Source organism: Coccidioides immitis, assembly GCF_000149335.2.
Source record: "Coccidioides immitis RS genomic scaffold supercont3.6, whole genome shotgun sequence".
NCBI classification, from domain to species: Eukaryota; Fungi; Ascomycota; class Eurotiomycetes; order Onygenales; family Onygenaceae; genus Coccidioides; species Coccidioides immitis.
The window spans coordinates 1,879,488-1,906,367 of NW_004504312.1; the positions used below are offsets into that span (position 1 = coordinate 1,879,488).

Genomic DNA, 26,880 nt, shown 5'->3' on the forward strand with positions numbered 1-26,880 from the left:
TATTTTCCTCTCACCCAACCTCTCCCACCAAATTTTGCTGCCATACAATTCTCTCTGCTATCCTCATTCCCCTCCACATAATAAATTCCCCATACAAAAAAAGGTACTGCATATTCTCAGTAAGTTGGTTCCCCTTCCATTTTGCTTCTCTCTCACAATTTATTCAACACATACCCAACCATTCACAATCACACATCCTCTCTCAGCACTTTGCATCTTTCATCCTGTCCTTTTGCCACTGTTTTGTTTTCCTTGCTGTCGCCTTGTGTTTACAGCGATATTTCACCCAAAGCATGCTATTGCCCTGCCTATCACCTACTACACTTATGGTTCCTCCATGGTCGACATCAACACAAATATACATGTTCCAACTGAAGTGTCGCGACTCTGTTTCTGGATGAGCGATGCTGTTCTCCATCTTCGCCACCTCTGTGGTCGCGGTGTTTTGGCACGATGCGATACTGCCCAACTGCTTCACTTAACCTCACAATCCTCAGCATCAACACGTGTTTATTCACCTGTTCTATGTATCTTCTGCATCATTGCTCCTAGCACTATCTGCAAGTTGATTTTCGCCTTGTTCTTGACGCGATTGAGTCATCAATTGCTCAGAGTGCAAAGGCGCGACTAACACCCCGACACAGCCATCAAGGACCAGCCAGAATGCCTAAGGAGAAGAGCACCCGTCAGACCAAGGGTCGCCGCGCCGAGAAGAAGAAGAAGGGTATGATTTCGCCCTCCAAACCCTCAAAAAGCTAGTGGTGCTGCGATGGGATGCTAATGTCGACCACCCATACTCAGACCCCAACGCGCCCAAGCGTGGCCTGTCGGCCTACATGTTCTTCGCCAATGAGCAACGTGAAAATGTTCGCGAGGAGAATCCTGGTATCTCCTTCGGTATGACCCTTGCCGTCGATCAACGTCCCTGCCTAAGGCGTCTTCTAATTTGCTCGTGTAGGTCAAGTTGGAAAGCTCCTTGGAGAACGCTGGAAGGCACTGAGCGATAAGCAGCGTGCTCCCTACGAGGAGAAGGCTGCAGCCGACAAGAAGCGGTATGAAGACGAGAAAGCCAACTACAATGTAAGCAGCATCTCGACGGTCTCCGCGCCACTGGACACGCGCTGACTAGCCTCTCCAGGCCCATGAGGACGATGAGGAATCCGCCTAGATAGCTTTTAGGACATGACGAAGTTGATCTAGGGTCGTGCCGGCGTTTCTTGTCTTTCGCATTGTTTGGTTTTCGTTTCCGCGCGTTTCAAATGGTTTATGGGACGGTATTGACGGTGGTTCATATATATCTTTTCTTTTTTTCCCTTCAGAGTTTTTAACATGTTCATTTTGTTTTTGTTGTTGCTTGCAGGTCAGTAAAAGGGAAGGTCACCGGATTTCCAATGGTTTTTCTAAATCTGTTACGATTCGCAGCCTGTGCCAAGCGGGAAGACTGATCGTTGACGCCTCTCGTTTTCTTTCTGTCTGCCAGCTTTCTCAAGAGATTGATCGATTGCTATCGAATTCGTCCCGAGGGTCAAGGTCAAGTAACTGCAACCAGCGGAGGGTCACCATACAAAACACACCGATATTGTACACTAGCAATATACAATTGTTATGGCCCTGTTCTCTCCTCCTCTAATCCTCTCGGTTTTTCCAGGATTGCGCCGAGAACTATACTTACATGGGAGTTGACCAAACTTAAATAGCCCCTGACGCGACACGCTGGCATGAGTCACATAAGTTCTTTCTGTTCCCCATAACAGGATTTTATTCCACGACGTGGCTGCCCGGCCAATGGAGCAGCATGCATGGCTGCCGGATTATATCAGCGAAGCAAATTTATTTGTCCACGTCAACCGCGGACGTGGTGAGAATTGCATCTCTGTCATCCGGTTCATGGTCGTTGCTCTCCCCCAGTCATCAGTCGTAACCTTGTGCTTTGGGCCGAGATATATGTCGTGGCATTCCGCCATGTGGAATTCAGCGTTTGGGTGTGTAGGCTTGAACAGAAGAGGTTTCTCTCTCGGGCACTGTCGTGAACAAAGCAATATTTTGCACAAAGTATCAACTCTGAAAGGTTACTCCAGAGCAGAAGATGAGAATTTGAGAAATGAGGACAGTCTTCAAAAGGCTTCCAAAAGCCAATTCTACCACGGTGGTAAAAGCCGTTGGAAATGGCATTTCTCAAGAAATTAATCTAAAAATAACCGCTTCACTCGAATCGGAGGGAATCTGGCGCTTAGCCCTCGATTCTCACTGATAAAGCCAGGTGTCCATTGGCCGCTGCGTGTCCCGCTTTCGTCGGGATCATCCAATTGAGCCGCACGGACAAGTCATCGTTGCATCTTCTGCCACCCACACGCTAGGAGGTTAAAGGCCCAATGCGCGGAGAATGACCCGCATTGTTTTCGCGAGGGCCGGTTGCTTCTGTCTCCCGCCTTTTCACCTAACCTCATCTTTAGCAGAAACATGCTAATCATGGGTTTTCTTCTTTTGCTTCGGTCTCGATGAGGCTTAACTGAGTTGAGATTTGCTTTCTTTGCCGCCTGAGCTCTACCGCGCCGCTCACCCCTCGCCCTCAAGCCCGTTCTACACCCTGTGAACGGATAGTCAAGTCGGCACAAAGGTTTATCGCACCTGCAGTCTCTTCACAGTCCTATCATGCCGAGCTTGGCATCCAATCGGCCAGGATGAATTTGCTCGAAATTGCCCCTCATACCGAGGACATCGGGGCCAGTCTCATCAAGTTCATAAAGCCGGTGCCAGCGCATTCCGTGAATCTTGCGACTGTGGTTTCCGAATTTTTTTCTATCAGTGCGTCTCTCAGGATACTGGCGAACTTCCAAGCTTCGGCGATCCATCGACCCCGTTTCATCCTAATCAACGATGATCTTCAACTCGTGTACGCTAGCCTTCGCCATACACTGCGGGATATCTACGATGCTTTGAATCGGATGACTGCGGCCGCGAGAGGCCTGGATGTCTCGCAGTCCTATCCGCAGACATGGTCCTTACTGTGGGATTTCTTCTTTTACCAGTCCGGGTATACGCTACCACTGCGGCTTCAATATTACAAGCAGATGTTGGAAGGGATGAAATTCATTGTAAAAGAGCGAGTCTCCTTGCCACATGATTTGATTTACTCCATTTGTTCCATTTTTCAATGAAATAAATGCAGTTTTGCGCGAGTGCTAATGCCCTGGCTAATATCAACAACAGTCATAGTGAGAAAATAGATGTAGCGTCGATGGCGAGGATGCGTCAAGCCATCTCCGACCTACGTGCAATTCAGGACCAGCGCTACAATGACAGCATAGCTAATCAGCAGCGACAACAACAGCAGCAACAGCAACAACAACAGCGACGACAGCAACAGCACCCGGTACCTCCCGCCCCTCAAATGCCTGGTGCTTACTTCTCCGCAGCCGAACAACCTCCTGCACCTCCTCCCCCGCTTCCAGTTCCCGATACCCGTCGCCCTCGGACACCTGACCTGAGAAGGCGGTCCAAGAACGCACGGGGATTCCCAGAAATGGAACAGCGTGGTTCATGGGAGCGCCAGAGGCCCTCATCGGGCGCAGCGGCAGCACCACCGCCCCCGCCGCCCCCGCCGCCCGCACCGCCTCAACCACCAATGTCGCCTTCATTTTCTGAAGAGAGCCCTATCTCCTCCTACACAGGCCCAGATTCACCGGCCACCAGAACGGTGAGCTCAAGCTCGTCCTCTTCTCTAAACGAAGAGAATGGAGTTAGGCATTGGTCCATAAGAGCATTTGGTATGCAGCTGAATTCGTCCACATCGTTGATCCAAACGGGGGATATGTGGGTATTCATTCGAAAATCCCCTCCTTTTCCTTGTCCCGGCTAATTGGCTGTTCGCAGTACCAAATGTTTCGGTCCCATCATGTCGGGTGTAAAGGAGCATCTGGCCCAGGAGTACTACTCCTTATTTCATCTGTATGTTATGAATTGTTGTATGAATCTTTTCGTTCTGATGCTGACTCCCTGACCAGTGAGTTTCCTGGAAAGCCACAATTGACTATGTTATTTTACCAAAGAGCGGAGGACCACCGAACGAGAATTGTATGCAGGGTGCGGAGTTCCAAGCGCCGCACTGTATATTCCACCATACCCATAACTTCACTACAAATATACCGTTCGGGTTCCTGCCTCCAACTATGCCAAAAAGGTCCCGATCCGGATGAAATGATAGCGTGGGCGAATCTTCAGTTTAGTTCCATCGAAAGTATGTCCCATTCCCGCACTCGTTTTTGGTCTGCTTGATAACAAGTTTTGCAGAGATGGTTGTTTTCTTTTGCACTTTCCTTGCGCTTCGAGGGCAGGACTCGAGTAAACCAATTTCGAATATTCCTGACTACCATTTATGCGGCGAGTTTGAGGTTTTTGCTGGGTGCGTGCATTTGGGCTCCTAATTCAATCATGCTCGGACTTATATCCTAATCGATGTTAATAGGAAAATCGTGGACGACAATTTCGCCCATGCTCTTAGGGTATTCCGGGACCACGAAACTAAAGCGGTGAGGCTACAAGCTACGGTCCTCGATGGCGACTTAAAAAGGTACGTCTAGATAATGTATTACCCTATTACGCATGACAAAGTTGTCCTGACCTTGGTCTATTAGAGTGCCCGTCTGGACGGCATTTGTACACCCCTATTTTCGAAAAAAGTCCTGGCTTCGAAGGACAGGACCGAAGACAGTTTATTTGTCAGAACTACAGCGTATAACATTTATCGATTCGGAAGAGTATATTCCGCCACGAACTCGGGATGGAAAGCATGTCCTTACGTTTACGACAGACGGAGGTAAGTCAAATATCCGTAATCGTTCCCATTTGAACTTGAGGTCTTGTAGTTTCCAAGTCCTTGAGTGTGTACTGATATGTTCCTCCTGCAGATGCCACTGGTTTTGTTTACTACATGGAAGACCTAATAAGACATACTCCTGTTCGCTGAGGTACAAGCTGTCGACCGCTTGACTGTATATCTGTTTGCGGCTGCATTTCGCCATCAAGTCGGCCATAGAGCTTTGACTGTTCGCGGCTTATACTGTCGAAAACTCTCAACTGGAAAACGAAAAAAATCCTCGACAACACACAACGCATATCTTGACGATTTCATTCGCAAGCCTCCACTACAACCGGCTGAGGGTAGGAGAGCATGCATCGTCCTGAAAAATAGTCTTGCCATAAAGCCAAAACGAATATTCCATTAAAGTATATATCCTTTAGGACACATGTGATGAACCTTTATGACTGCATACGTTCCCCTTCCCGCCTCCCTTTTTTCTTTTTCCTCCTTTTTTTTTTTTCGGTTGGTCGAAGCTTTGGCGTAGCTTGTTACTTGAGAGGCTCAATTTCCAACATTCGTCGTCTTTGCTGCGTTCTAGCGCTGATATCGTTTTCTAGTTGGCTTGTTTGTTGAATATTGATACAGCAGTGAAGGTATTCTGTGATATGTATACCCCATTTTCTTATGATTTTTTTTTTCTCTTTTTCTTTAGAATGGAACCTTTGAGTGAAGGACCATAAATCTTAGTAGTTAGTCAACAGTTGAAGCGATCACTTGGATTATTGCAAAAATTTGCTACGAGAGCAAAGGACCAGCCAACTCCTCCTAAGTGAACAATATGATTTTCTCTTTGGCAATTTGGAGAAGCGCTCAACAGGGGCTGAAGTGATCATGGTATTACAATGCTTGTAACAGGATTATTCTTCTATCCATGAAAATTCAACATGAAAATCTAAGTCTATGTTCTCCATAGAACATGCGCTTAATGCTCTTGCTTCTTTTCCAAACTCATAAGGATACGCCCTGCATACCCCCAACCTCAGACCAGAACTGTTCAAAATCCACTCCGTGCTGTTCGAAAAGCTCCTTCGTTTCTAGCATGGCTTTCTGCTGCCTTTCAGCTGTAAAACCCCCCGGCTGCGTGCTCTCAAACTGTATTATCTCTACCCAGCGGAAAAACAAATCCTCTTTCCCCATGGATGTAAGTTTATCTTTAAATGCGACGATCTTACCGCGTTCCGAGGGAGTTAATTCCATAGACGGATCGGAACGATGGGCAAACTCGTGGTCTTCCACGCGCCAGATGAGCCAGCCTTTATTTCCACCACCGTGGACTATCACACATGTTTCAAAATCTCCGAAATTAAGCTTGCCTGTCTTGACATCGTCATATGCCCGAGTCATCGACGGAAAATCAAGATCCCAATCCGCATCTATAAGCAAATATCCCGTCTTTCGAAGCCGCATGGGCGTGATGGCCGGTATAATGCGCTCTTTCATCGCACCGTCGTCGTCCCGGATCCATGTTCGTCTCAAAGTTTCGCTCCATGCACGACTCTTGCGCACCACGATTTCAACGCGTTGGAATCCGACTTTCAGACGCCATCGGACGGGACCGGTGATAAATCGTACCGGCCAGGGAAGAAAGAGTGCTATAAGAAGGTAGTCGAATAGGAATGTGAATGTTCGCTGGGCGAGCACGCTTGATATCAGACTCCAACTAGATCTCTTGGGGTCTATTCTCGCGGGGCTATCGCCGCCGAGGATCGCAATGAGGATATCCGGGTATGTGAATATGCCGATATACACTCTGTAAATAACGAGCGCGAGTATAACACTATTCAGGACAAGGGGGACGAAAAAGATTTGGTGCTTTTCGAGCTTTGGCTGGCGATCTAGGTGAATGAGGTAGACATGCTCGGGTGAGAGATTTTCAAGGAATTGAGTAAGTGAGGATGGGGCTTGCGTGAAAGCTGCCGGGGTTTCAAAATTATCGGCCTGCTTTGCACCTGGATTGATTGGTGTTTGCTTTGATGCTCGCTTCGTTGGCTTCGCCATAACGGCCGACTAAGCTCGCGGGCTGGGCGATATTCGCGAATACCAAATTTCATCCAATACGCACTATTGGATTAGTGTTTCGGCGTGTTGACTTATCGATTTTAACAAATTGCCATATCTGAATCTCTTAAGGCTCCTTTTGAAGTTGTCATACGGAGTACGGAGTAGAGCATCTTCTTTTGAGCTTCTTCAGCCGACCTCTCAGAAGCTTGTCAACAAGGTTCAACGTGGTGAGCTGGAGTATTATTGTTCCGCCCCGGCATTCGTAATTGAGGTCCAGACCTCGGGCCAGTGTCTCCATGCCCTCGTCGTTAGAAGTTGCTCTGGGGGAATAGCTTCAGCCTTTCTCTTCGGGCGAGTGGCGGTTACTTACGATACTTGCAGACAGATTTGCGAAGAAATTCCGGGTTTTCGAGTGTCACCTTTCAGCCAGGCTGTCCACCGTACTCCGCAGGGTGGCTAAAACTCCTAGCATGGCGTTGAGGCCGAAATTCTTGTGGGCGATTTGTAGAGTGGTTATTCGGCAGAGTTGATAACTAACTCCTTCACTCACGAACTGGGCGTTCTTCAGGGCTGAACCGTGCGTGACTGGCGGAGTGCAGTACCCCACAGTCCAATTGTCAACCGAGCTCATTAGCGTCAGGCCAGGTTTGGGCACAGGTCGGACGCAACTGTATGACCTGAGGCTGCGAGCATCCAATGACAGTATTCAACAGCCGCATTTGGGCCATTTCATGGACCTTGATGCCCCAGACTAAATGATATCACTGCTTTATCTGATAGCTGTTTATCATATATGTACTCCGTACTCCGTGCGAAGAAAAGATCTTGTGAAACTCAAGTGCGTATGTCATAGGACTCTGTACGGAGTACGGAGTACTCCGTATCCCTTTCATCACTGTAGTTGATAGGGCAACTAATAGTAGTAGGGCTGACTGCACACTTTCGAGCACCTGGTTAAAGACACACTAAATGTTATAGGCGCTTGTACACACCTATTTGGAAAAACGAAACCCCCCGAGGTTTGGGCACTGGAGTTGCGGTAGTGCTGTCTTGAAATTTCTATGATTGGGGAGTGAGAACCCTGACGTGTATGGACTTCATGCTTGCTGGCTAATAGCTATGTTGCTCCATTACCCGCTCCTGTATGGGATATGGAATGCCCTGTATGGAATGCAGAGTACTTCATTTCAGGTCCTGTACTCCGTACCCTCAACTGTGATAGCCACCGCTAGTCAACCATTTGTTGACCGGCTGCTTAACTATTGGTGGTTTGATTAATACCCACAAATGCCACATCCGGGGGCATAGCCATATAGAGTATGTGCAACTCCTACAAACAAGAGATAACATTAAACCCGGGGTCTGATATTAAAGGAGTCTTCTTGGGCTAACACAGTGCTCACCAGCCATACCTGCAAAACAAAAGTAGAGAGTGGTGGGTGGTGCTCATGTTGGAAGGGCATGTTACTCTACGTTTGGCAACACGAAGGTTAGCAAGAGCACCCTTGCATATCCCCCAAGAGATGAGAATGGAGTGAAGAATGATGCTTTTGAATATACAGAGCCAGACTTAGCAATATGTAATGTTCTACTGCTTAATTCCCATTCTTCAGATCACAGAGACACAACTTCAGCATCTGATCAGAGTGGCATGAGTGATGATAATGCCACGAGACTTTAAAGTGACAGCTCTATTAATCATCAGCAGTAAGAAAGATTGCGAGAATTCCACAAATGAGAATTATCAAAACAGAATTGTGGGCACGCAACAACATACAACAACACCACTGTCCAGATCAATAATATATACAGGAATGTAATGAAGGTTCTGCCCAGAGATAGTTTGATGCAGTTTAGTGTTCAGGCACAACTTCCGGGGACAAAAATTACATTAATGCACCTTGCCTGAATAACCTTTTTCCCCTGTGGCCCATTTATCAAATTGTTGGCGGAAGGTGATTAGAAGGAAACCTTTGAAGGTTTCGTTCTTGGACTTTTTCCCATTAGGCACAAATCTTGAGGAAATAAATTGTGCAGCCTATGATCCTCTGAAATACTGAATCACATACGCTTTGAAGGCTGGCAATCACAGTGGTGATTATATATGGGCAGAAAGGTTTGTCCGTTCAATCTGAGCATGTATTGAGATGCTGGTTGCTCTCTAACTGGAGCAATAGCTGTTTGGGGACAGTTGAGGAAAACAAGTATATATATAGCCAATATATGGTTCGCCCCGTGTCTCCTCCAATGCACATTATATCAAGTCAGGAGGAAACAGCCGTTCTAGGTCTTAGCGAGTGATTTCAGCGCGTTCTAGCACTATATTGGTGGACTAGTTGTTGTTTAGCTATCTTGTTTGTAAATAATGTCATACAAGCATTGTGGATTCGCCAATAATCCGTGCCATCAATAACTATCAATGAAACACGCACTGGGCAACACTATGAATCAGTAGAGCTGCCTATTCCTTGTTCTTTGTTATGAGCTAATGACTTGGATAGACAGAACAGCAAGTTTGTGCAGTTAAGATCACCCGCTAAACCCTTTTAGGACAAATCGTATCAATCTGGCGGACAAGGAACTGACGCGAGTGTTGGGCGATAACACCAAAGGGCGCAGGCAGGGTAGACTTGCCACTGGACAGCTAGAGGTCCAAAGGATGCGATGAGGCACTGGATTTGACGCAATGTATTTAATCTATATCCTCAGCTTATTATAATCGTTTCCGCCCGACATGTCGAACCTCGACCGACTCCAGCAGAGCTTGGACGAACGCGACGCCGACAGCAATCTGTCTCCCCGCAGAAATCGATCTTCACACCTGAGAACCGACTCGTTTACCTCCCGAATACCTACGTTATCACCTCGGAATGGCGAAAGGTCCCGGGTCACCTTTACCAAGACGCGAACCCTCACTGGCGCATTTGAGGCGACTGCCGGGCGCTCGAGCGCGTCGGATAATTCCAAACGAAGCCCGCGACAGTATACAATAGAAGGGAAGGGGAAAAAGCCATCAGTGACTTCTCCTGCATCCCGAGCTTCTAGCCCCCGGAATGAATTCGTTGAGACATATCGACGGACGGACGACACGGATAATTTGCCAGAGCATCTGAATGAAAACGACCTTGACCTCCTTTCAAGGCGCGAACGAGATGAACAGATGTTTAATTGTTCTCCGAGTCCAGGTGTTCGACATCGTGATATAGGAATGGGGAATTATGCTGGAAATACATACGGATATGAACCTGATGATCTAGAACAGGTTTCGGACGAGGACCTACGAAGGAGGTCACTTCAACGCAAGAAAGACGAGCAGCGCTTGAAGCGGATGCGAGGCGGAGAGCAACCAGCGTTTAGCAGGGCGAGAATGGGTTCGAAGGCAGCTCTATCAGTTGATAACTTAACCCGCCGAGACGAGGAGATTCAGAGGGAAGAAGAGGGAGTAGAGGATGGGATGGTCGACGAAGGCAGAAACCCACCATTAAACATTCCAAGAACATGGGGAACACGGAGTAGAGCTACGAATGATTGGTTAAATCGAACCAAGCAGGAAGTACAGGGTGACTACATGGCCGATGCAGAAGAGCTGGAATTGTATCATGATTCGGAGAATGATGTTTTCGATTTTACAGGCCAATCCTTGCAGATTTCCAATAGCCCTCCAGTTCGGAATGGCCTACAATATCAACAGGAAGTGCAGAAGCTGGAACCAATAGGTCAACCTGTTTTTGCAGCTCGCTCTCCTCCAAAGCAACAAGAAACAAAACCGTCGCGCAGCGAAGTGGAAAATAGATCTCCTGCCGTAATACCTACGAGTATGGATTACGAAAAGCCCAAAGTACTCAGTAAGGAAGATTCCCAAGATCTCCTACGAAGACTCGTGCGGAAGGAAAGCCCAAGCATCACCAATACCCCAGAAGCAAAAGTTGTCTCTAATACACCACTTAACCCAAAGACGCCGGTCGTTATGGGGGCCTGGATCGATACTCCTTTAACAAAACGGCCTAATAACCCTCCAGAAGAAGCGTCGAAAGCCGCCTTGCCTCCACGAGAGGCACCTCCTAAATTAGAGCCAGAGCCGGTAGAAGAGAAGAAAGAACCTTCTCCGAAAGAAGTACGGCGAAAACGCACCTCCCTGATGAAACTAGAGAGGCCACATTTGCCAAAGAGTGCATTAGCCGCGGTGCTTGAAGAGGTAAAATCTGGAAAAGGCGAGTTTGCTCTTGGAGGCAATACTATTGAATCGCTCGAAGAACTTCTGGAATCTTCATCAACGAGTAGCATCGAATCAAAACCGTCAAAAAAGGTCGAAACCATTGAGCAGAATGCTCTAGAACAGATCAGAGCTGACCAAGAGAGCGAAGAGGCTTTGATCGACCGACTAAACTCTAAGCTCCAGTCACTTGTTCAGAATATCAATGAGGCCAAAGCGGGCCTTGTTAGTCTCGAGGATAAGGCTGTAAAAGAGGCTGCACTCCTTGCTACTCGCCAATCTCAGGATTTTCAAAAGACCAAGTCCCATATTCACAGAGACGGAACGTGTGAATCGTGTGGCTTTCACGATGATGGCTTGCGCTACGTTGCCATTCCAATCCCTCGTATCTGGCGCCGTGACCCGGACACAGGACGACAGCGACTTACCCGACTGGGATGGTCCCTTATAATCATTTTCATATGGCAGATTTTCGAAGCAATCATCGAAACATACCGCTACCACCCTTCCTTCCTCAACAAACCACGCTTTATCGCTTCTAGAGACCCTGAGTGGCCCACCGCGATTCCTCACACGATATGGCGTTGGCTCCATCTCTCAGCGATATGGGTACCAATTCGAGACACCATTTTTTCATGTGTGAGATATGTTGGTGTATCACTAGGGATGTGGGATCGGTTATTCGATGATTGGATGTATGGGGATGAATGGTACGGGGAGAATTGGATACAGAGATACAACCATGACGTTTATCCGGAGTTCTTTAGGCGAGAGCCGCTTGCACAAGGGCATTTTCGGCCAAATGCTGCGTGGGAGCCTGGTGGTGGCGGTGATGGCATCACCGGCGGCGGCGTGGGCGTAGGAGTGGGAGCGGACCCGGACCTGAGCATGAACGCTGACACTATTTTATAAAAACCGGGGAGAGATATGCTTCTTATTCACCTTCTCGTCCTGGATGTTTTGATTCTTTTAAGTTTTGGGGTAAATTGGATACGCATCCATTGATATTCTGGTGCAAATCGTCTGGCAGAGCACATGTGATACCCGCGCGATATATTTACAGTCCGCGGAGATTTATTAGCTACATTTTTGTAACTGCATATGTATTCGATAGCGCCGGTTGGAATACAATCAACAATGATTAAATTACATCATTTAAATGCTGTTACTTGTATGGTATCTACGCAATCTTCTAAAGGGCCACCCGTACGCCCACTACGCCCGCAGGAATTCTATTTCAATTAACCCAAAGCCATAAACACCACCAAACATCCTGATCAAAGGCCAAAGACCCCAAATCTCAAAGCTTTGCCCTCTTATTCCACTTCCTGATTAACTCCTTTTCGCCATCCAACCTCCAGTTCTTCCCCTCAACCACCCTCCTTTGCACCTCTTCTTCACTTAGATCTCCTAAGCTGTCCAACTCCTTTCTCTCAACATGACGCACAGCATGATCCAGGAACAACGCCTTGCCTGTCTTCTGCACCTGACCCTGCACTGCATAGGTGCAAAACTCGGCCCAACTCTGAAAGCACAGCCTAGCGGCCTCTGTGGTGGGCAGAATTAGTGCAAAACAATGTGGTTTAGCTTCAAAGCGCTCTAGCACCACAGTACCACCTGCGCGGTGAATGTTGCGCGCCAGATATATACCTTCGTCTTCGAGTGACTCCTCTCCAAGAGTTATGAAGATAGGCGGCATCTCTTTCCATGTGTCCTTGGGAGCGGCAACAGGTGAAACGAAGGGATGGGTAAACATGCTGGCATTCGCATACATCTCAACCCTCGGTGGGTCTGTAGGCCAGGTTGCGTCTGGCGGGAATGGATACGGCTCATAGAGCGACCCAGGCGTTTGTGGAGGAGGAGTTATATAGTCATATTTGGAGTTACGGTATACTGATGGAAGAGATCGCGTGATATCGCAGTAGGGACTTGATAAGGCCAGGCCAGCGGGTAGTTCAACGGGGATGTCCTTGCCATGAAAGTGAATGGTATAAGTAGGAGATATTCGGCGAAGTGTTAAAAGGGTTTGTACAAGAGCAAGAGAGAGGCCACCGCCTGCCGAGTCTCCTGCTAGAACAATCTTGTTTGCGGGGACGGGGTCGTGGAAAGCACCCTCAGGAGGAGAGATGAGAGACAGATATGCGACCAAGGCATCTAATACCGCGGCTGGGAACGGGTTTTGAGGTGCCAATCTGTATCGAACGGAAAAGCATCGGCCACCGGTTAGTTTGGATAATTTCGTCGTCACTCCACGATGGGTGCATGGGTCCATCATGCTGGGCAAATTGCATTCATCGTCAGTAATTCCAACTCAGACAAAGCGTTTCCCGGAGAAGGAACATACTGATAAGCGCCGCCATGGAAATAAAGAATGGTAAGATCCTCGTTAACATCTTCCATCAATCTTGCATATTTAGCCTCCTCAGAAATATTTGGCTGCGGAGTCCTCGCATGCGCTCCCTGCCTATATCCATTCCACTCTGCCTCAACATCACACACCTTCGGAACTTCGTACGTCTCCGAACCGTCCATATGATATTCTATTGCCTTCAACAATGCCTGGAGCACGTCATTCTCGGGGGGGTTTGGCATCGTCACTGCCGATACCCACATGTACCCTTTCTTTCCGGGGTCTCTCACGCTCCGCTTTTGCATCTGGAGAGACGAAGCAGAGAAGTTGAAGAAGGATCGAATAAATCCTACGGAGACTTCCAGCTTGAGATCTTGCTTTCCTCCGGCGGGAGAGAGGCGAAGAAGATTGAGGGCGACGGTCTTGAGGACGAGCGGAACTCGCTGGAAAACTTGTCGGACAAGAGCGAAGCTGAGTTTTCGGTCCATCTTGCCGTCTTAGTTGCGCGGACTTGGGTAAAGACGGACGCTATTTCAAGGAGAGACCTACTTTCAAGGCTCTTCGACGGACGGAAAAGAAAGATAAACCCCCGTACTAGGGACTCTTGCTGCGGAGGACAGTGGCCCTCGCGCTCGTCGGCAAGGTGGGACTAAGCATGTGCTCCGGCAGGGATGCTCTGGACTTCTTTCGTACCTCACTTCTCCATATGCAACTAAGCCTGCGTGGGCCCTGCCTGTAGACTCGGTAAGATGGCTGGTACTTTCGGTGTTGCGCTTTACCCCGAGAGGACAAGCTCGTTAGCAAATAGCCTTCCAGGTCCCGCAGCCACCATTGCGCTGGAAGGTTGTGCCTGAGCTTGATTTTGGCGAGTCAGTTGGCTGGGGGAGTCAACGGATTCACTCGCTCCATAATTCGTAGCACAGACGGCATTGCTGCAAACTGTGACCATGCCTTTTAGAAGGGCATAGCGAGATTATCGGGACATAGAACAAGCAAGTATGTACGTCGTATGAACAGTACAGTCTGGAAAACCTGCCTTGTTGAAGTGGCACAGACCGAATACACCTGTCAGACATTTTTGTTCGGCTACGGAGTACATGGCTGGCGGTACTGGATCGTTCCGGTTATGTGAAATATCGTATTATTATCTCAACTTCGCCAGTGCCCAATATGCTGCAGTGAGAAAACCAATAATACCGTGGTTTGAAGATTTCTACGGACAAGAAAAGGCATTCCTCCAACATCACAAACGAAGAAAATGAGATAGCCGACACCCGTCCGGTTAAAATTTGTAAACTTGTATGTACACAATGGAAGTTCAGCAGCTGATTCAGGCCAAAGATATATACGCGATATCAAACCGTATAGATTTGGAAATCATCGGGCCCCGGTCGACATCCATAGCAACCGTATTCTTCCTGGTAGAGAGTATTTATGTAAGAGCGGAGATCCCACCGTTCGCCTTGATTCGCCAACAATACCCAAAATCATAATATTGCTTCCACGGGAATTCTGTAAACCCGCATCGCCTCTATTCTGACTCATTTCTCATCGAGTCAATATCATTTATAACATCAGTAGTCCGATGTGCACCGAGAAGGCGTCGGTAGGTTTCTTCCTCTTCTTCCTTCAACCCGTAGCCCGATGGATCTCGCTTCATTAGGAAACTCTGAACCCTGGCATCCTGGGAGCTCATATGCTCCCTAGTGTCATGTCTTCGGCCGTCAAGCAATTGTCCACATTTTTCATTGACACTTTTCACTTTGTCCTGTACAAACGTCGAATATTTTCCAACGGTAATTGCCTGACCAATGCCACCGAACAGCGCTAGGAGGAATAAAAACGACGCGAACGTGCTATGAGACACCGTCTGGGCTTGCTTCGGTCGTCCATCGCGTTTCTCGTAGAATTCCTGCCAATCTTCCCAGGTAGCATTTCTAAATATGTCTTCACCAGAATTCTTCCTGCCGTGGGTATAGCGGACCGTGGTGGATTGGCGGGGCTCCTTTTTAGCATGAACGCCGAAGAGCTCGCGGCGCTGATGCCATCCGTCGCCATACCTGTCATATGCTGCACGCTTCGATGGATCGGAAAGGAGTTCGTGAGCCGCCACTATGACCCTGTATCTGTGCATGCGGACTGATTCCGGAAGATCTTTGCACAATGGATGCCCATTGCATGGCCGGTCGGGGTGGTAGATTTTGGCAAGTTCGTAGAAAAGCCGTTTCGAATAGGGAGCGGTCCGTTCTAGTTTGAATAACTCGTATGGCGAAAAGGTAGGGGAAGTTGGCCAGGTGAAGTCCCTCTCAGGACCAAGAGGGTTCGTGCTGTGAACATGGGCGAAGCGCCTAGGCAGTCGAAACGGATGCGGACGTCGTCGGGATGAGGTGGCCGATTGCGGCGAAATCGAGGAAGGCGAGTTGAGCAGCTGGATGCTGCCACAACAGGAGCAGAGTAGAGACGGTTTTTTGAACATGACTACATGCTGGTGATTGGCATCAGTGGCTGAACCGTGACATGGACGCCCACTGGACAATGTGGCAGAACCAGCGACGATTTTGTGCGTGCATCCCGAGAGCGCCCCTCTTCCCGGCTTTGCAAGCGGATCGTCCAGCATGAATGGACCCCGATGACCCAACTCGCGCTTATATAATAATTCGCGTATGCTTTAGTTAACTAACGTTACTTTCCCAGGGGCCGCTGTATGGGCCTCCACAAGCGGTAACGGCGTAATTTTCCATACGTGCTCAAGACATTCCACGTGAATCGCGGTTGAAGACCGCCAACATTCCTCCAGGGGACAGCGACTTGACCCTTTTCCCTGCAAAAGATGCCCAGATATGACGATGAAGAACCTTGCGGCTATCGGCATAAATCGCCCTCTTACTCGCCTGACAACCAAGCCCGCATAGCCAGAGATCGAAGCAGAGGTCGGGATCGCAGGGCACACGACAGAGAGGACAAATCGTCAAATAGGGGCAAACATCGACGGGAACGATCGGTCTCCAGCTTGAGACCCTCAAGGCATTCTAGGGATCGAAAGGATCGCAGGTCTTACCGAGACCGTAGCCGTTCGAGAAGCCCTTATGAGGATTCTTCGCGGAGACACCGCAGACGTTCGAAAGAGCGTCGACGCGATGGGCGTGATTCAAGCAGATCACCACGACCTCGTCATCCGAGACGTCATGATTCCGCTTCACCTTCGCGAAATATATCTCCTTCCTCAAAACGATCCAGAAAACCCCTCCCATCTCAGAATGACGCCTTCTCCAAAACTCCTCGAGAGCTCTCAGAAGTAGCTACTCCGGCGCCAGACAAAGAGAAGCCGAACTTCGCGAACACAGGTCGTTTGGCCGCAGAAACAAATACGGTTAGAGTCGGCGAAGGGAGCATCGTTCTTAAATACCACGAACCACCAGAGGCGAGGAAACCTCCTGCCAAAAATGCATGGAGACTCTACGTGTTCAAAGGAGAAGATTTGTTAGAAACAGTGGAATTAGGTGCACGGAGCTGCTGGCTCATCGGAAGAGAGAGGCTTGTTGCAGATCTACCTATTGATCATCCAAGTTGCTCCAAGCAGCACGCCGCGATTCAATTCCGATACGTTGAAAAGCGGAATGAATTTGGTGACAGAGACGGACGCGTCAGGCCATATTTGATCGATCTAGAAAGTGCCAATGGATCAAGTGTCAACGGCGACGCTGCGCCTCCAGGACGGTATATGGAACTTATGGACAAGGACGTTTTGAAGTTCGGGTTGAGTACGAGGGAATATGTGCTTATGCTTCCGCCACCGGATTGAACGAATTATGAGTTTTGGTTCATTTTCTCCAGTTATTCGATGTCAATTCTTTTGACATCTAAAGATGCAAAACTGCAAGATACATATAATACATCGTGATCTCATTTCAATTGTCAGGCAAGGCCAAAAGCCGACACAAAGGGACATTCATACATCGATAAACTTTCGTCGGCTCGGCTCTGTGTTCAAATTATGCCTTCCCGGTCAGTTCCTCCGCCTCCGCTTTCGCCTGCTCCTCCAGATCAATGGTTTTTTCTTTCGCCTGTTGAGCGGCCTCTTTCCCCTTTTCAGCAGCCTTCGTTCCCTCATGCCCAGCTCGCTTTGCGCCATGGCTGAAAGTCTCTTTGATTTTGTGACTCGCCTCCTCTGTATTTCTAGTTAGTGTCCACCCTTTTTCGTCATTGGTCATCCACCGTTCACATACCGCCCTTTTCTATTCCCCTCACGGCAGCATTAGACACTATCCTATCTGCCTTCTTGAGGGTATCCTTGGTGAGTTCGATGGGTCCTCTATCAGCTCTTTGGGTAGTGGTGGAAAAGAGAGCTGGTCTGGAAGCCGCAAAGATAGCTGATCTTGCTGGTGCAAGAGAGCATCTGGTAATTGGAGAGAAACGTGCAACAAAAGCCATGTTGGTGGAGATGGGCCTAATGTGATGTTAGACACCTGCCAAAGCAGTCTATTCTTCAGACAAATTGCAGCTCAACGCTTCGTATACATGCAGCAGCGGCAACAGGGGAACATACACAATTCTTCTGGTCAACTTGGTAACACACCGTGATGCAGATATATGCTGATGAGGATTTAAAACGGCTTGGACTGGGATCTTGAGGGAAGTCCTTCTTGAAGCAAGAGATGGGCCTTTATACTCCGTGTTCACTTTCGCCATTCCCAGCTCCGCAGCGAATCCTGGCAAGCTTCCAGAGCCGACGACGTCATGAACGTTGGCGTTCGCCAATCTCGCCCCCTTCACTAGGTTTGCTGACTAACAGGAGCTGGAGGAAAGTTTCGAAGCCTCAACGGCCTACATGCAGATATAGCTCTCGATAAGCTCCTTTTGAAATATTCAATATGCAATATGCTATTTTACTCAAGCCAGTGTTATTTCCATTATGTAGCTCTCTATTCATATCCAAACAGGAGGTGGGGGCCAAAAAAAAAGTAACGCCTTAAAACAATACAACAATATATTAAAGATCAGCACCAGTCCTAACTCCAAACCCATAACAAATGACCTCATAGCTTGCAGTATCCCTCCAAAACAAAATGTAGTATATAAACCCCAAGGCCCATCAAGAACATTTCCATGCATCCCCCTCCACCCTTTCATGGTGTATTTTATCCTGCTATGACATAATTTTTTATGCTGTCCAAAAACCATGCCCTATACTTAATGTATGCCAACCACAAACAGGTATTCCAAAATCCAGCCACTTCAAAGGGCCTGAAAACAAGTAACATAAACATCGTGCAGTAATAATCAGATAGTCATTACCTTCATTGGAACTGAACACCAAACCCATTCAGGTCGTGCCGCGACACAGGAGAACTCCCACTTCTTTGCCTCTGCCAACCTTGGGGTGGTCCGTTGAATCCAGGCCCTCCCGACCCACTGAGTAGCATCTGAAGCTGCGCGTCGTCACTCCCGGTCGGAATAAGATTGTGACTCGGATATGGCGCTCTTGCGCGCCTACGAGCCGCTTCCACATTAACAGGGTTGGTCTCCCCGAACTGGATATGCTGTGTGTTTGGGACACGACTAAACTCCACAAGACTCCGACTCATACCATCACCGGAGTTCACCATCAAACCCGGCCCCGATGGGCCCCGTGACATACCCGGCGCTTCAAAGGATACAGGGGAATTTGTAGACGAGTCAGCTCCCGATTCCCCAGGCCCGAACATGATGTGCTGCACTCGCCTGGTATCAACGAAAGGCATCTGCGCTCTATCGCGGTATCCAAACGGAGAAGGGTTAGGGGCCGGGGAGAAGTTAGGCGGGAACCTAGCAGGTTCTGTTCGTAGAGAATGCTCTGACTGCGCCGAGTGGTCGCGAGACATGGGCTGCGACGAATAGCCAGCCGGCAAATAGCCCATTGGGAAGTTTGGCCGATTCATATAGGGCGGGGACGCCAAGGGCGAAGGAGGAGCCGCCGCTCTTGAGAGATTCGACAACGCAGGATGTTGTGGCCCGTATGTAATGGCTATGTCTCTCTGGTAGGGAAGAGGCATGGGGTTAGGACCAAGGACCCTTTGGGGGTCGTACGGATCTAGAGGTGTATAACCGTGATTGTCGGGAGGATCCGTGGATCTTGACGAGTTTCGAGAATGCGCGGCGGAACCCGAGAATTGGTGGCGCACATTGGGATTAGGTGACTTTCTAAACGACACGGGCATGCCAGGGTCGCTATGGGTAGACTGAGATAATGCGTCAAAGGGTCGATCCATCTGGCCTGATGTAGGCATGCTCTCACGGCGAGTTTCTAACCGGCCTTGGGCGAGCTCCGGGCTGTAAGACGTTGAAGGAGGCTGCTGGTTGCTCAGAGAGGGAGCAGACCGTCTTGCAAATGAGGTGTTTGGCTGATTAGCCAAAACATAAGCGTAAGTTTGACTGTTGTCTTTCTGAGTAGCAGCCCGATTAGCAGGCTTAATTCCGCCTCCGCGGGTAGGAGGGGGGCTCGAATGATGCACTGCGGCGAGTGACGACTCGGCATCGGATCTTCCTTCTATCGATCTTATCGAGGGCTTAGGCAAGATAGCGCCCTCGGCTTTAGCATGAGCTTCTGTGACCGAGACGGTCGCTCGAGGTCTAAAGTCCCCAAGGTTCTTTTTACCTTTGACTCTTCGCAATCGACCAAGAGCTGATATCCAACCACGTTGGCGTTTTTCCACCTTTTGCCATCCCTCTTCGTCCCCTTCTTCTCCTTCGTCTATTGTAAGTTGCGGGATTTCAGTGTTCTGTGATGGAACGCGAGACAGCCCTGAGGTATAACTTCCGTCTTCGATCTCCCTTGGATTTTCCACCTCTTCGGCTATGATAGGTATGTGTAAACTTGGGTCCGTGGTTGATGGTACTATCTGATGAGGAAAATATATATCCACAGGCGACTCTGACTTGACTTCCTCGAACCCTTCTGGCCAAGCGGATGCCGATGTATGGCTATCAGGAGTGTCCGGGACGGAGGACATACTGCTTGTTCGGTCAAAAATTGATTTCTGATTCCGGAACGATTCCTGCGAAGATCCTGGGGAGCGATTTTCAATCTCGTCTTGCATATCACTCTCCAGTTTCTTCAACGTCGCATGCAAATTTCGCAGGCTCATGGCCACTCCCGTGAACTTTGTCGGAAAATGGCTTATTAGGCGCCTTGCATGGGTCAAATACTCCCTGTAGTCCCTTGCCAGGCCTGAACCCCTGGTAGCCCGCATCTGGGCTTTCGCGTTGTCGTAGGACAGGCAGAACAGCGCGGTTGCGAGGGCGAGCCACCAATAGTAATGGCTTTCGCCCTGGTCTGTTAGTTCGTCACGGCAAAACTTTTGGACGACGGTGTGGATCTTGACAGTCTCTATGGTGCTTCGTGATGCGGTGGAAAAATTATCGTTGTCGCTCGCATGGGAATCGTCAGCATCGGAAGACATCTGTGAGTATACCAAAGTACCGGAGTCGCCCAAATTATCGTTCAACGAATACAAGTATAATGTTCTCTCAATCAGCCCGTACCTCATGAGTGTGGTAAAAGTATTGTCGATATGCCGTTGGTTACTGCCTCCTCGATCGCTGGTTCGGATCTCAACGCTGTATGCATTAAGAGCTTTCCTCCCAAGGTTCAACATCCCGACCGGAATGTGATGCCCAAAGAAAGAAAGAATTTTTATGAGGTTGAGTGCCTCGACATGCTGATACTCGGCCAAGTCTTTCATGATATCCCGGAACGGCTCGGCCAGCTTTTCATCCGTTAGATGAGAACCAAATTTGTATTTCTCCAAAGCCTTTCCAGAAGCCCTCAGTCGATGACCAATCGCGTGAATCGCAAGAGGCAAGCACTGGTAGTAATTTACCAACTCAATGGCCTTCCTCTCTTGCCTAGAGGTGGGATGTTTAATCCCTAAATCTTTGTAGAGGAGTTTGCATGCGTCCGAAACCGCGAGACGTCTAACCTCGAGTCCATATGGCTCCAAGAGCCTCTGCTTCTTGCTCAAACTGCGATCGACGGACGTGTAAATGATGGCCGTTTCTTTTGCATAGGGAAGCACATTTTTGAATTCATCAATATCTTTGCTGTGCTCAAAGGAGATACCATCGAAAATGAGGAGCCAGTTTTCCCTTGACCCAAGCCACTTTCGAACACTGTCCACATAGACACCAGTGCTCCCCCAATTAGGGTCATGGCTTTCTTTCTCCCCTGTTAGTTCGTCCACCATTTGTGCAATCTGCCAAATACCATTATACCGTGACTCCCTCGTTCTGCAGTCAATCCAGAAGATGCCGCCAGGGTACAAAGACTGATAGGTGTACATATATTGTCGCGCAAGGTGTGATTTTCCGGCGCCCGGAACCGCATATAGGAGAACTGAAGCGGTACCGGTTGCCCTCTTTTTAGCCTTATACAGACGGTTGTGCAGTTCATTCATCTCCTTTTCCATTCCAAAAAAGGTAGAATTTGGGTGGAAACCTGGAGGCACAACGCGAATAAAGGGATCCTTTTCTGGGTCCTGAGATTGAGGGATCTCTCCTATCTCAGATGGCGGATTTGGTAAAAGGGTAGACACGCTGTTCGCTGTTTATATGAAAGTCAACACATCCTGAATAGTGATGGAGTAGGGTGGGACAGAGATTAGCAGCTTACCTAGGGAATCAAATTTTTCTGTTTGTAGGGAAATCAGGCTTCCTCCCAGTGGATCATTTAAACCTTTAATGAAGATTTGAGAATTACCAATAGTTTTGAAGAGTGAACATCTGGAGGACTTACCGTAGAGTCTTCTCGCCTCCTCCTGTCTTTCAATCGCCCGTTCCCTATATTCCTGTGCCCACCTGGCGGGGATGATTTTGGGGGCGTCCCTTGAATAACGAAAAACGGCTTCAGATACCGCCTCGTAGCCAGGTGAATTCCTATCTTCGAATCGGCACATGCTGCCATGATCTGCTTCGATCCCCATGCGTTCCACTCCATCCATCAACGGGGCTGCAGAAGCCTCATCCACAATAAAAGCACGAGTACTTTTGAGGTCCATGGGCTTCGACTCATGGAAGAAATATATTCGAAATCTATCTATGATCTGAACAAAGTCACGGTTAATGATCTGCAGATGTTCATTATCTGTTTTAAGACTCTGAATTAGTTGAGGCGATGTATCAAACAATTTTTTTGGCAATACAGCGCCGCATATCGACTGAAGCAGGCTGCCAAACTTGGCAACATCGGAGCCGTTATGCGGGGTTCCCAAGAACAGGATGCCGTAAGTTGATACGTATGTAGATCGAAGATGTTGAATGTGTTCGTGCCTTACTCTAGAGCAAAACGTAAGGCACTTTTTAACTACCAGGCCACCGAGGGAATGGCATATGAAGACAATCGGTCTATCCACCGCTCCATTGAGCTTTAAACGTATGTCAGCGAGAGGGTATGCCATTTCCAGGGGAGAATCTTGTGCTCACATTTCTGTTGGCGAAGAGGTGGGCTGCTAGGTGCTCGGCATGGTTGTGTATTTTATCTTTCGAGGTTCCGTCCATGAACGCGGAGACATTAGCATCGTAGCCATATGTCAAAATCCGAAGCTGTTGAGTTGGAAGTGTTCGAGGGAGGAGGTCTGCGGGCCAAAATATGTCGGACTTCTTTGTCGCCCACGTCGCATACGCTGATCCGTTAAGGCCATGGACAAATACAACGCTGGAAGGGTTAAGAACATACACTGTTAGCACTGGTCGTGACAACAGGTAAGCCAGCAACACTTACTCGACCTGAGGGTCCTGGGAAGTGTAGACCTCCGACAATCCGAACTCCTTGACTCGGGGCCTTTCTCTGTGAGTCGAGCCCATTTTTGCGATGTTTGTTTAATCCTGAAGTGGAATAAACCTCCAAGCATCAGGCGGGTAAACTGGCAGGTGTTTAAATACTATATACGTTTATCAGATGGCCGCCACATCCCAGCCCTGTTGACAAGCAAGAGGCCGGTACAGGGTAGGACAAATTCAAAGCAAGATGCCCCTGGCAGCAACCTGACTCCGGTGCAAAACAGTCTTGTGAGCAGACGAAGGACTCAGGGCCAGAGAACGCGTTAGTGACGAGTCGTCATTGAGCTAACCCGCCCGGCGGTGGTTGGTCAGGTGCCTGAATGCAAAAAGCGCAGAGAGTCACGCTTTGCTCGGAGGCACCATGGAGGACTTCGCCCGAGAGGCAGCGTTTTTCGGAAATGGGAAACATGTAAGTCATTAATCGGCCGTCATCCTTAAGCCGTCGGTTCGCCTGAAGCTTGGTAGAAGTGAGTTTTCCACCACCCGCTCAACGTTCCCTCCTTCGAGAGTTACTCACCTTTCAGCATCGTCTGCGGGAAAGCTGAGACGGCGCGGGCGTTTAGGGTCGATCAGGGTGTGGGCCCTCACGAGTCAACCATCGCGACGAAAAGGTGGATGTGCATACCGCCCGTCTCCCACCAGGCTCCTGCAAGAGCCGCACAGCCCTGTCCGGTCCAGTCAAAAATGAGGCATTGCTCTGGAGAACACACACCCTGGTACAAGCCTCTTCAAGGGGCCGCTTTTTGCTCGCCAACCAACAGGTAACTTAACTCTGGTGCTAAGTTTAAACCGCCCACCCCACCACCACCAGGCCGCCCTGTACCAGTCAAAGGGACCTCACCGGCACTCTCGTACTTCTCGGATGTCTTCGCTGGCTGCGAACTTCCCTTCTCGCTTCGAAGCCCATCCCGTTGTGTCGGCCAATCCTCGTCGTTTTCTTGTACCCCCGCGAGGCGCACAACCCCGGTCTCTGGGTCCCTCCCGGCCCCGGATCCAAAGCAAGTTCAACCGTGAGGGGCGGACTCCATGTGTGCATGGTTGTATGTGCTATGTGCTACCAGCCGAGGAACACCAGATCTTAAAACACCGGGAAGAGGATGGCATAGTGACACCATTATGCACAAGATTAACTACAGGTGATTTATGCCCATGGTATTATTTATTCACAGTGCAAAGCACGCAGCGCTGTCATCTATGCGGCTGCACTTGGAGTAAATCGAATCATCAAGATCTGCACCGGCCAGTTCGTTAGTCACATCACCTTCAGCCTGCTAAAAGTCACTTCGCTAACTCCGGGCTAACACACTTGTTAAACCTATTTTGGTTTAGAGGGCGCAAAGCTGAGTGACCCAGCACGAGCCTATCAATGTCCAAGTTCTCATACTTTTGGGGTGTTTTGGGGCTGCAGCACCGCTTTGGCCCTAAGAGGCTAAAAGACCACAAGGAAACGCGTTTTCTGCTGCTTCCTGCACGCCTCCTGCGTCTCCAAACATCAGGGCATTCTAGTATCAAAGGAAATACTGGCTGATTTACGGAGCGCAAAATGCCCCGTCGCCCGCTCCTGCAGCGGTGGATACGGGAATCGGAATTGAATACTTTTACTGGATCGGTCAGCCGCCGGCTCTCGAAAAGCATCGACATGCGTTCTGGACAATCACTCGCTTTCCCACTTGACAATGCGATGCCACCCTTCGAACAGATATATCCAATACTACTATTTGATATCTAGGCTCTGTGGGGCACCTCCAGGCATACAAATGCGACTTCCGGGCGCTACTGCGCTGTGTCTTGTCTCCCTCAGATGATGACTGCGTGGTAGGACTGACCAGAGAGAAGTATGCCGTTTATATTGAGCAAACACTCCTCTGGCACCCTCAAAAGTGCTGGTCAAGCAAAGCCGCATGTTGGCTCCTACGAATCAGGAATCTCGGTCGAAGCAAACTTCAATTCCAGATGCACAGCATGTCTCTGCGTGCATGCATATTTTCATGGCTTTTGGAGAACGACTGGCGACTAAACGCCCATTTTCTAACCTTCCTCTCTCCCCCTCACAGCCTTCCAAAAAATGCGGTGGCTCGTTATTATCGGGTCCAACAAAAGGTGCTGCTGACCTATAAATCATCTCGAGACTGCTAACTACGTCATCACTGCTGAACTTGTTACAAGTGGTGTAGCTGGCATTTTAATTGCTGCTATTTCTGCCACTTAGGAGTGCCACTCGGCCTCGAACATCATGACTGTTTCACATATTACATCATTCCTTTTTGCCTGTTGCGTCGCCACGGGAGACGTATCATGCGATAGCACCGTAGACTGCCACCTAAAGAGAATCGTCAAGCACCTTTTGAGTACATGAGGCACATTTTTGAATGCATAATTGCCTGAGAAAGCACCACGCCTACCGTGCGAAGAGACTGGGGTTCTCGAAACTTGGATCTTGTTTTGGCTCTCGACCTCATCACCTGCCCTTAAAGCATGGTTTCCTCTTTTCAGCAAATGCCTTCAAAGCCTCGTACCGATCCTCGGTATCCACAACTCCCAAATACGCCTCGTTCTCCCCTTCTTGCCCCCTCTCGTAACCCGTAACCGCCTTGACAGCCTGCTTTAGCGCAATCGGCCCTCCCTCACAGATGTCCAACGCAAGTTTAATACTCTCGTGAAGGACTTTTTCCCTCGCTGCACCCGCCTGAGCCTGCTCCTCCGGACTAATTTCCACCAACCGGTTGCAAAGACCAATGAAGTAGGCTTCTGGTGCGCTGACTCGTCGGCCTGTGAGGATCATGTCTAGAGCACGGTTCTGGCCGATGAGGCGAGGAAGGCGATGCGTGCCACCTGCGCCGGGGATGATGGCGAGTCGGGTCTCCGGGAGACCAACGATGCTAGTTGAACCGAACACACGGAGATGCGTGGACAAAGCGAGCTCGAGCCCACCGCCCAGGGCCATGGAGGAGATGGCTGAGATGGTGGGAATCTGGAGAGCCTCGAGGTTTGCGAAGGTTTGTCGGAGTTGAGCGAGGAATGCATCGGTTCTGCAAGGAAAAAAAGCGTTTAATCAATACCTTGTTCGCCTGACTGCGCATAAAAGCCAACAGGAGCATGTAATTTTATTTTTGAGGCGAATGCTTTCCTAGCATAGCCAATCTTCTCGTAGGAAAGCGAAGCAAACGTAGACCACCAAGGAGATTACCACACTCACTCTTCTCTCGTGAATTTCGCTCTCTCCTTCAAGTCCGCCCCGGCGCAAAACGATGCGTCGACGTTACTTGCAACAATCAGCGCTCGCGTGGGACCCACGCCTCTCTCAGCGCTGATGGAGTCGATATGCGCCCCCAAACTGCTAAGAAGTTGTTTTGATATCGCATTGCGAGCTTCTGGTCTGTTCAACAGCAGTACTCTGATGTGGCCAGCTCCGGGGGCGGGGATCTGCTGGACATTGATGACGGCACCGTGCGCGCTGGTGCCGAGGGTGGCGTTGCCGCGCACCTGACGGAAGGGCAATTGCCTCAATGGAGCTGAAAAAATGAGTACTCGAGGAGGCATGGTTGTGGAATTGAGTATGAAGGCGGAGATCCTGGAGACTGTAAGAAATTCAAAGGAAAACTGGGCGGACTCCCCATATGTACTGTCCGAAGCTCTGTGTAT

At 49.2% G+C, this 26,880-nt stretch overlaps 13 protein-coding genes across 13 annotated transcripts; 7 read left to right on the forward strand and 6 right to left on the reverse strand.

Annotated features, from left to right (window-relative positions):
* The first annotated feature begins 25 nt into the window (after positions 1-25).
* Positions 26-1,611, forward strand: CIMG_03667 (non-histone chromosomal protein 6). Its single transcript, XM_001244225.2, has 5 exons — positions 26-119; positions 645-724; positions 802-897; positions 959-1,080; positions 1,139-1,611. The coding sequence occupies exons 2-5, from the start codon at positions 664-666 to the stop codon at positions 1,166-1,168; spliced, it is 309 nt and encodes a 102-aa protein (XP_001244226.1). The 5' UTR covers positions 26-119; positions 645-663; the 3' UTR covers positions 1,169-1,611.
* Positions 1,612-1,785: 174 nt separating this feature from the next.
* Positions 1,786-2,365, forward strand: CIMG_03668 (uncharacterized protein; the record flags this gene model as incomplete). The annotated part of the gene is made up of 2 exons (XM_001244226.1): positions 1,786-1,982; positions 2,257-2,365. 2 exons carry the CDS (start codon positions 1,786-1,788, stop codon positions 2,363-2,365), a joined length of 306 nt encoding a protein of 101 aa, XP_001244227.1.
* Positions 2,366-2,681: 316 nt separating this feature from the next.
* CIMG_03669 (uncharacterized protein) lies at positions 2,682-5,520 on the forward strand (the record flags this gene model as incomplete). The annotated part of the gene is made up of 8 exons (XM_001244227.2): positions 2,682-3,095; positions 3,170-3,813; positions 3,874-3,948; positions 4,005-4,237; positions 4,291-4,402; positions 4,466-4,570; positions 4,635-4,816; positions 4,908-5,520. The coding sequence occupies 8 exons, from the start codon at positions 2,682-2,684 to the stop codon at positions 4,964-4,966; spliced, it is 1,824 nt and encodes a 607-aa protein (XP_001244228.2). The 3' UTR covers positions 4,967-5,520.
* A 289-nt stretch (positions 5,521-5,809) lies between these two features.
* CIMG_03670 (uncharacterized protein) lies at positions 5,810-6,859 on the reverse strand (the record flags this gene model as incomplete). The annotated part of the gene is made up of 1 exon (XM_001244228.1): positions 5,810-6,859. One exon carries the CDS (start codon positions 6,857-6,859, stop codon positions 5,810-5,812), a length of 1,050 nt encoding a protein of 349 aa, XP_001244229.1.
* Positions 6,860-7,332: 473 nt separating this feature from the next.
* On the forward strand, positions 7,333-8,400 carry CIMG_13729 (uncharacterized protein; the record flags this gene model as incomplete). Its single annotated transcript, XM_004446329.1, has 6 exons — positions 7,333-7,366; positions 7,497-7,532; positions 7,643-7,704; positions 7,841-7,901; positions 7,980-8,025; positions 8,259-8,400. The coding sequence occupies 6 exons, from the start codon at positions 7,333-7,335 to the stop codon at positions 8,398-8,400; spliced, it is 381 nt and encodes a 126-aa protein (XP_004446386.1).
* A 1,196-nt stretch (positions 8,401-9,596) lies between these two features.
* Positions 9,597-11,987, forward strand: CIMG_03671 (uncharacterized protein; the record flags this gene model as incomplete). Its single annotated transcript, XM_001244229.1, has 1 exon — positions 9,597-11,987. One exon carries the CDS (start codon positions 9,597-9,599, stop codon positions 11,985-11,987), a length of 2,391 nt encoding a protein of 796 aa, XP_001244230.1.
* CIMG_03672 (lipase/esterase) lies at positions 11,234-14,149 on the reverse strand. The gene is made up of 2 exons (XM_001244230.2): positions 13,420-14,149; positions 11,234-13,351 (listed from the first exon to the last, which is right to left on the reverse strand). Exons 1-2 carry the CDS (start codon positions 13,911-13,913, stop codon positions 12,376-12,378), a joined length of 1,470 nt encoding a protein of 489 aa, XP_001244231.2. The 5' UTR covers positions 13,914-14,149; the 3' UTR covers positions 11,234-12,375.
* A 394-nt stretch (positions 14,150-14,543) lies between these two features.
* CIMG_03673 (uncharacterized protein) lies at positions 14,544-16,003 on the reverse strand. Its single transcript, XM_001244231.2, has one exon. The coding sequence runs from the start codon at positions 15,899-15,901 to the stop codon at positions 14,957-14,959; it is 945 nt and encodes a 314-aa protein (XP_001244232.2). The 5' UTR covers positions 15,902-16,003; the 3' UTR covers positions 14,544-14,956.
* A 252-nt stretch (positions 16,004-16,255) lies between these two features.
* On the forward strand, positions 16,256-17,227 carry CIMG_11166 (FHA domain-containing protein SNIP1; the record flags this gene model as incomplete). Its single annotated transcript, XM_012358262.1, has 1 exon — positions 16,256-17,227. One exon carries the CDS (start codon positions 16,256-16,258, stop codon positions 17,225-17,227), a length of 972 nt encoding a protein of 323 aa, XP_012213685.1.
* Positions 17,224-18,208, reverse strand: CIMG_03674 (uncharacterized protein). The gene is made up of 3 exons (XM_001244232.2): positions 17,972-18,208; positions 17,652-17,872; positions 17,224-17,593 (listed from the first exon to the last, which is right to left on the reverse strand). The coding sequence occupies exons 1-3, from the start codon at positions 18,112-18,114 to the stop codon at positions 17,418-17,420; spliced, it is 540 nt and encodes a 179-aa protein (XP_001244233.1). The 5' UTR covers positions 18,115-18,208; the 3' UTR covers positions 17,224-17,417.
* Positions 18,209-18,722: 514 nt separating this feature from the next.
* CIMG_03675 (LipA and NB-ARC domain-containing protein) lies at positions 18,723-23,790 on the reverse strand (the record flags this gene model as incomplete). The annotated part of the gene is made up of 6 exons (XM_001244233.2): positions 23,756-23,790; positions 23,180-23,689; positions 22,882-23,113; positions 22,196-22,823; positions 22,073-22,135; positions 18,723-22,003 (listed from the first exon to the last, which is right to left on the reverse strand). Exons 2-6 carry the CDS (start codon positions 23,260-23,262, stop codon positions 18,723-18,725), a joined length of 4,287 nt encoding a protein of 1,428 aa, XP_001244234.1. The 5' UTR covers positions 23,263-23,689; positions 23,756-23,790.
* On the forward strand, positions 23,637-24,586 carry CIMG_03676 (uncharacterized protein; the record flags this gene model as incomplete). The annotated part of the gene is made up of 5 exons (XM_001244234.2): positions 23,637-23,647; positions 23,763-23,999; positions 24,065-24,278; positions 24,375-24,481; positions 24,568-24,586. The coding sequence occupies 5 exons, from the start codon at positions 23,637-23,639 to the stop codon at positions 24,584-24,586; spliced, it is 588 nt and encodes a 195-aa protein (XP_001244235.2).
* A 746-nt stretch (positions 24,587-25,332) lies between these two features.
* Positions 25,333-26,843, reverse strand: CIMG_03677 (mitochondrial methylglutaconyl-CoA hydratase). Its single transcript, XM_001244235.2, has 2 exons — positions 26,435-26,843; positions 25,333-26,267 (listed from the first exon to the last, which is right to left on the reverse strand). Exons 1-2 carry the CDS (start codon positions 26,776-26,778, stop codon positions 25,697-25,699), a joined length of 915 nt encoding a protein of 304 aa, XP_001244236.2. The 5' UTR covers positions 26,779-26,843; the 3' UTR covers positions 25,333-25,696.
* Positions 26,844-26,880: the final 37 nt, after the last annotated feature.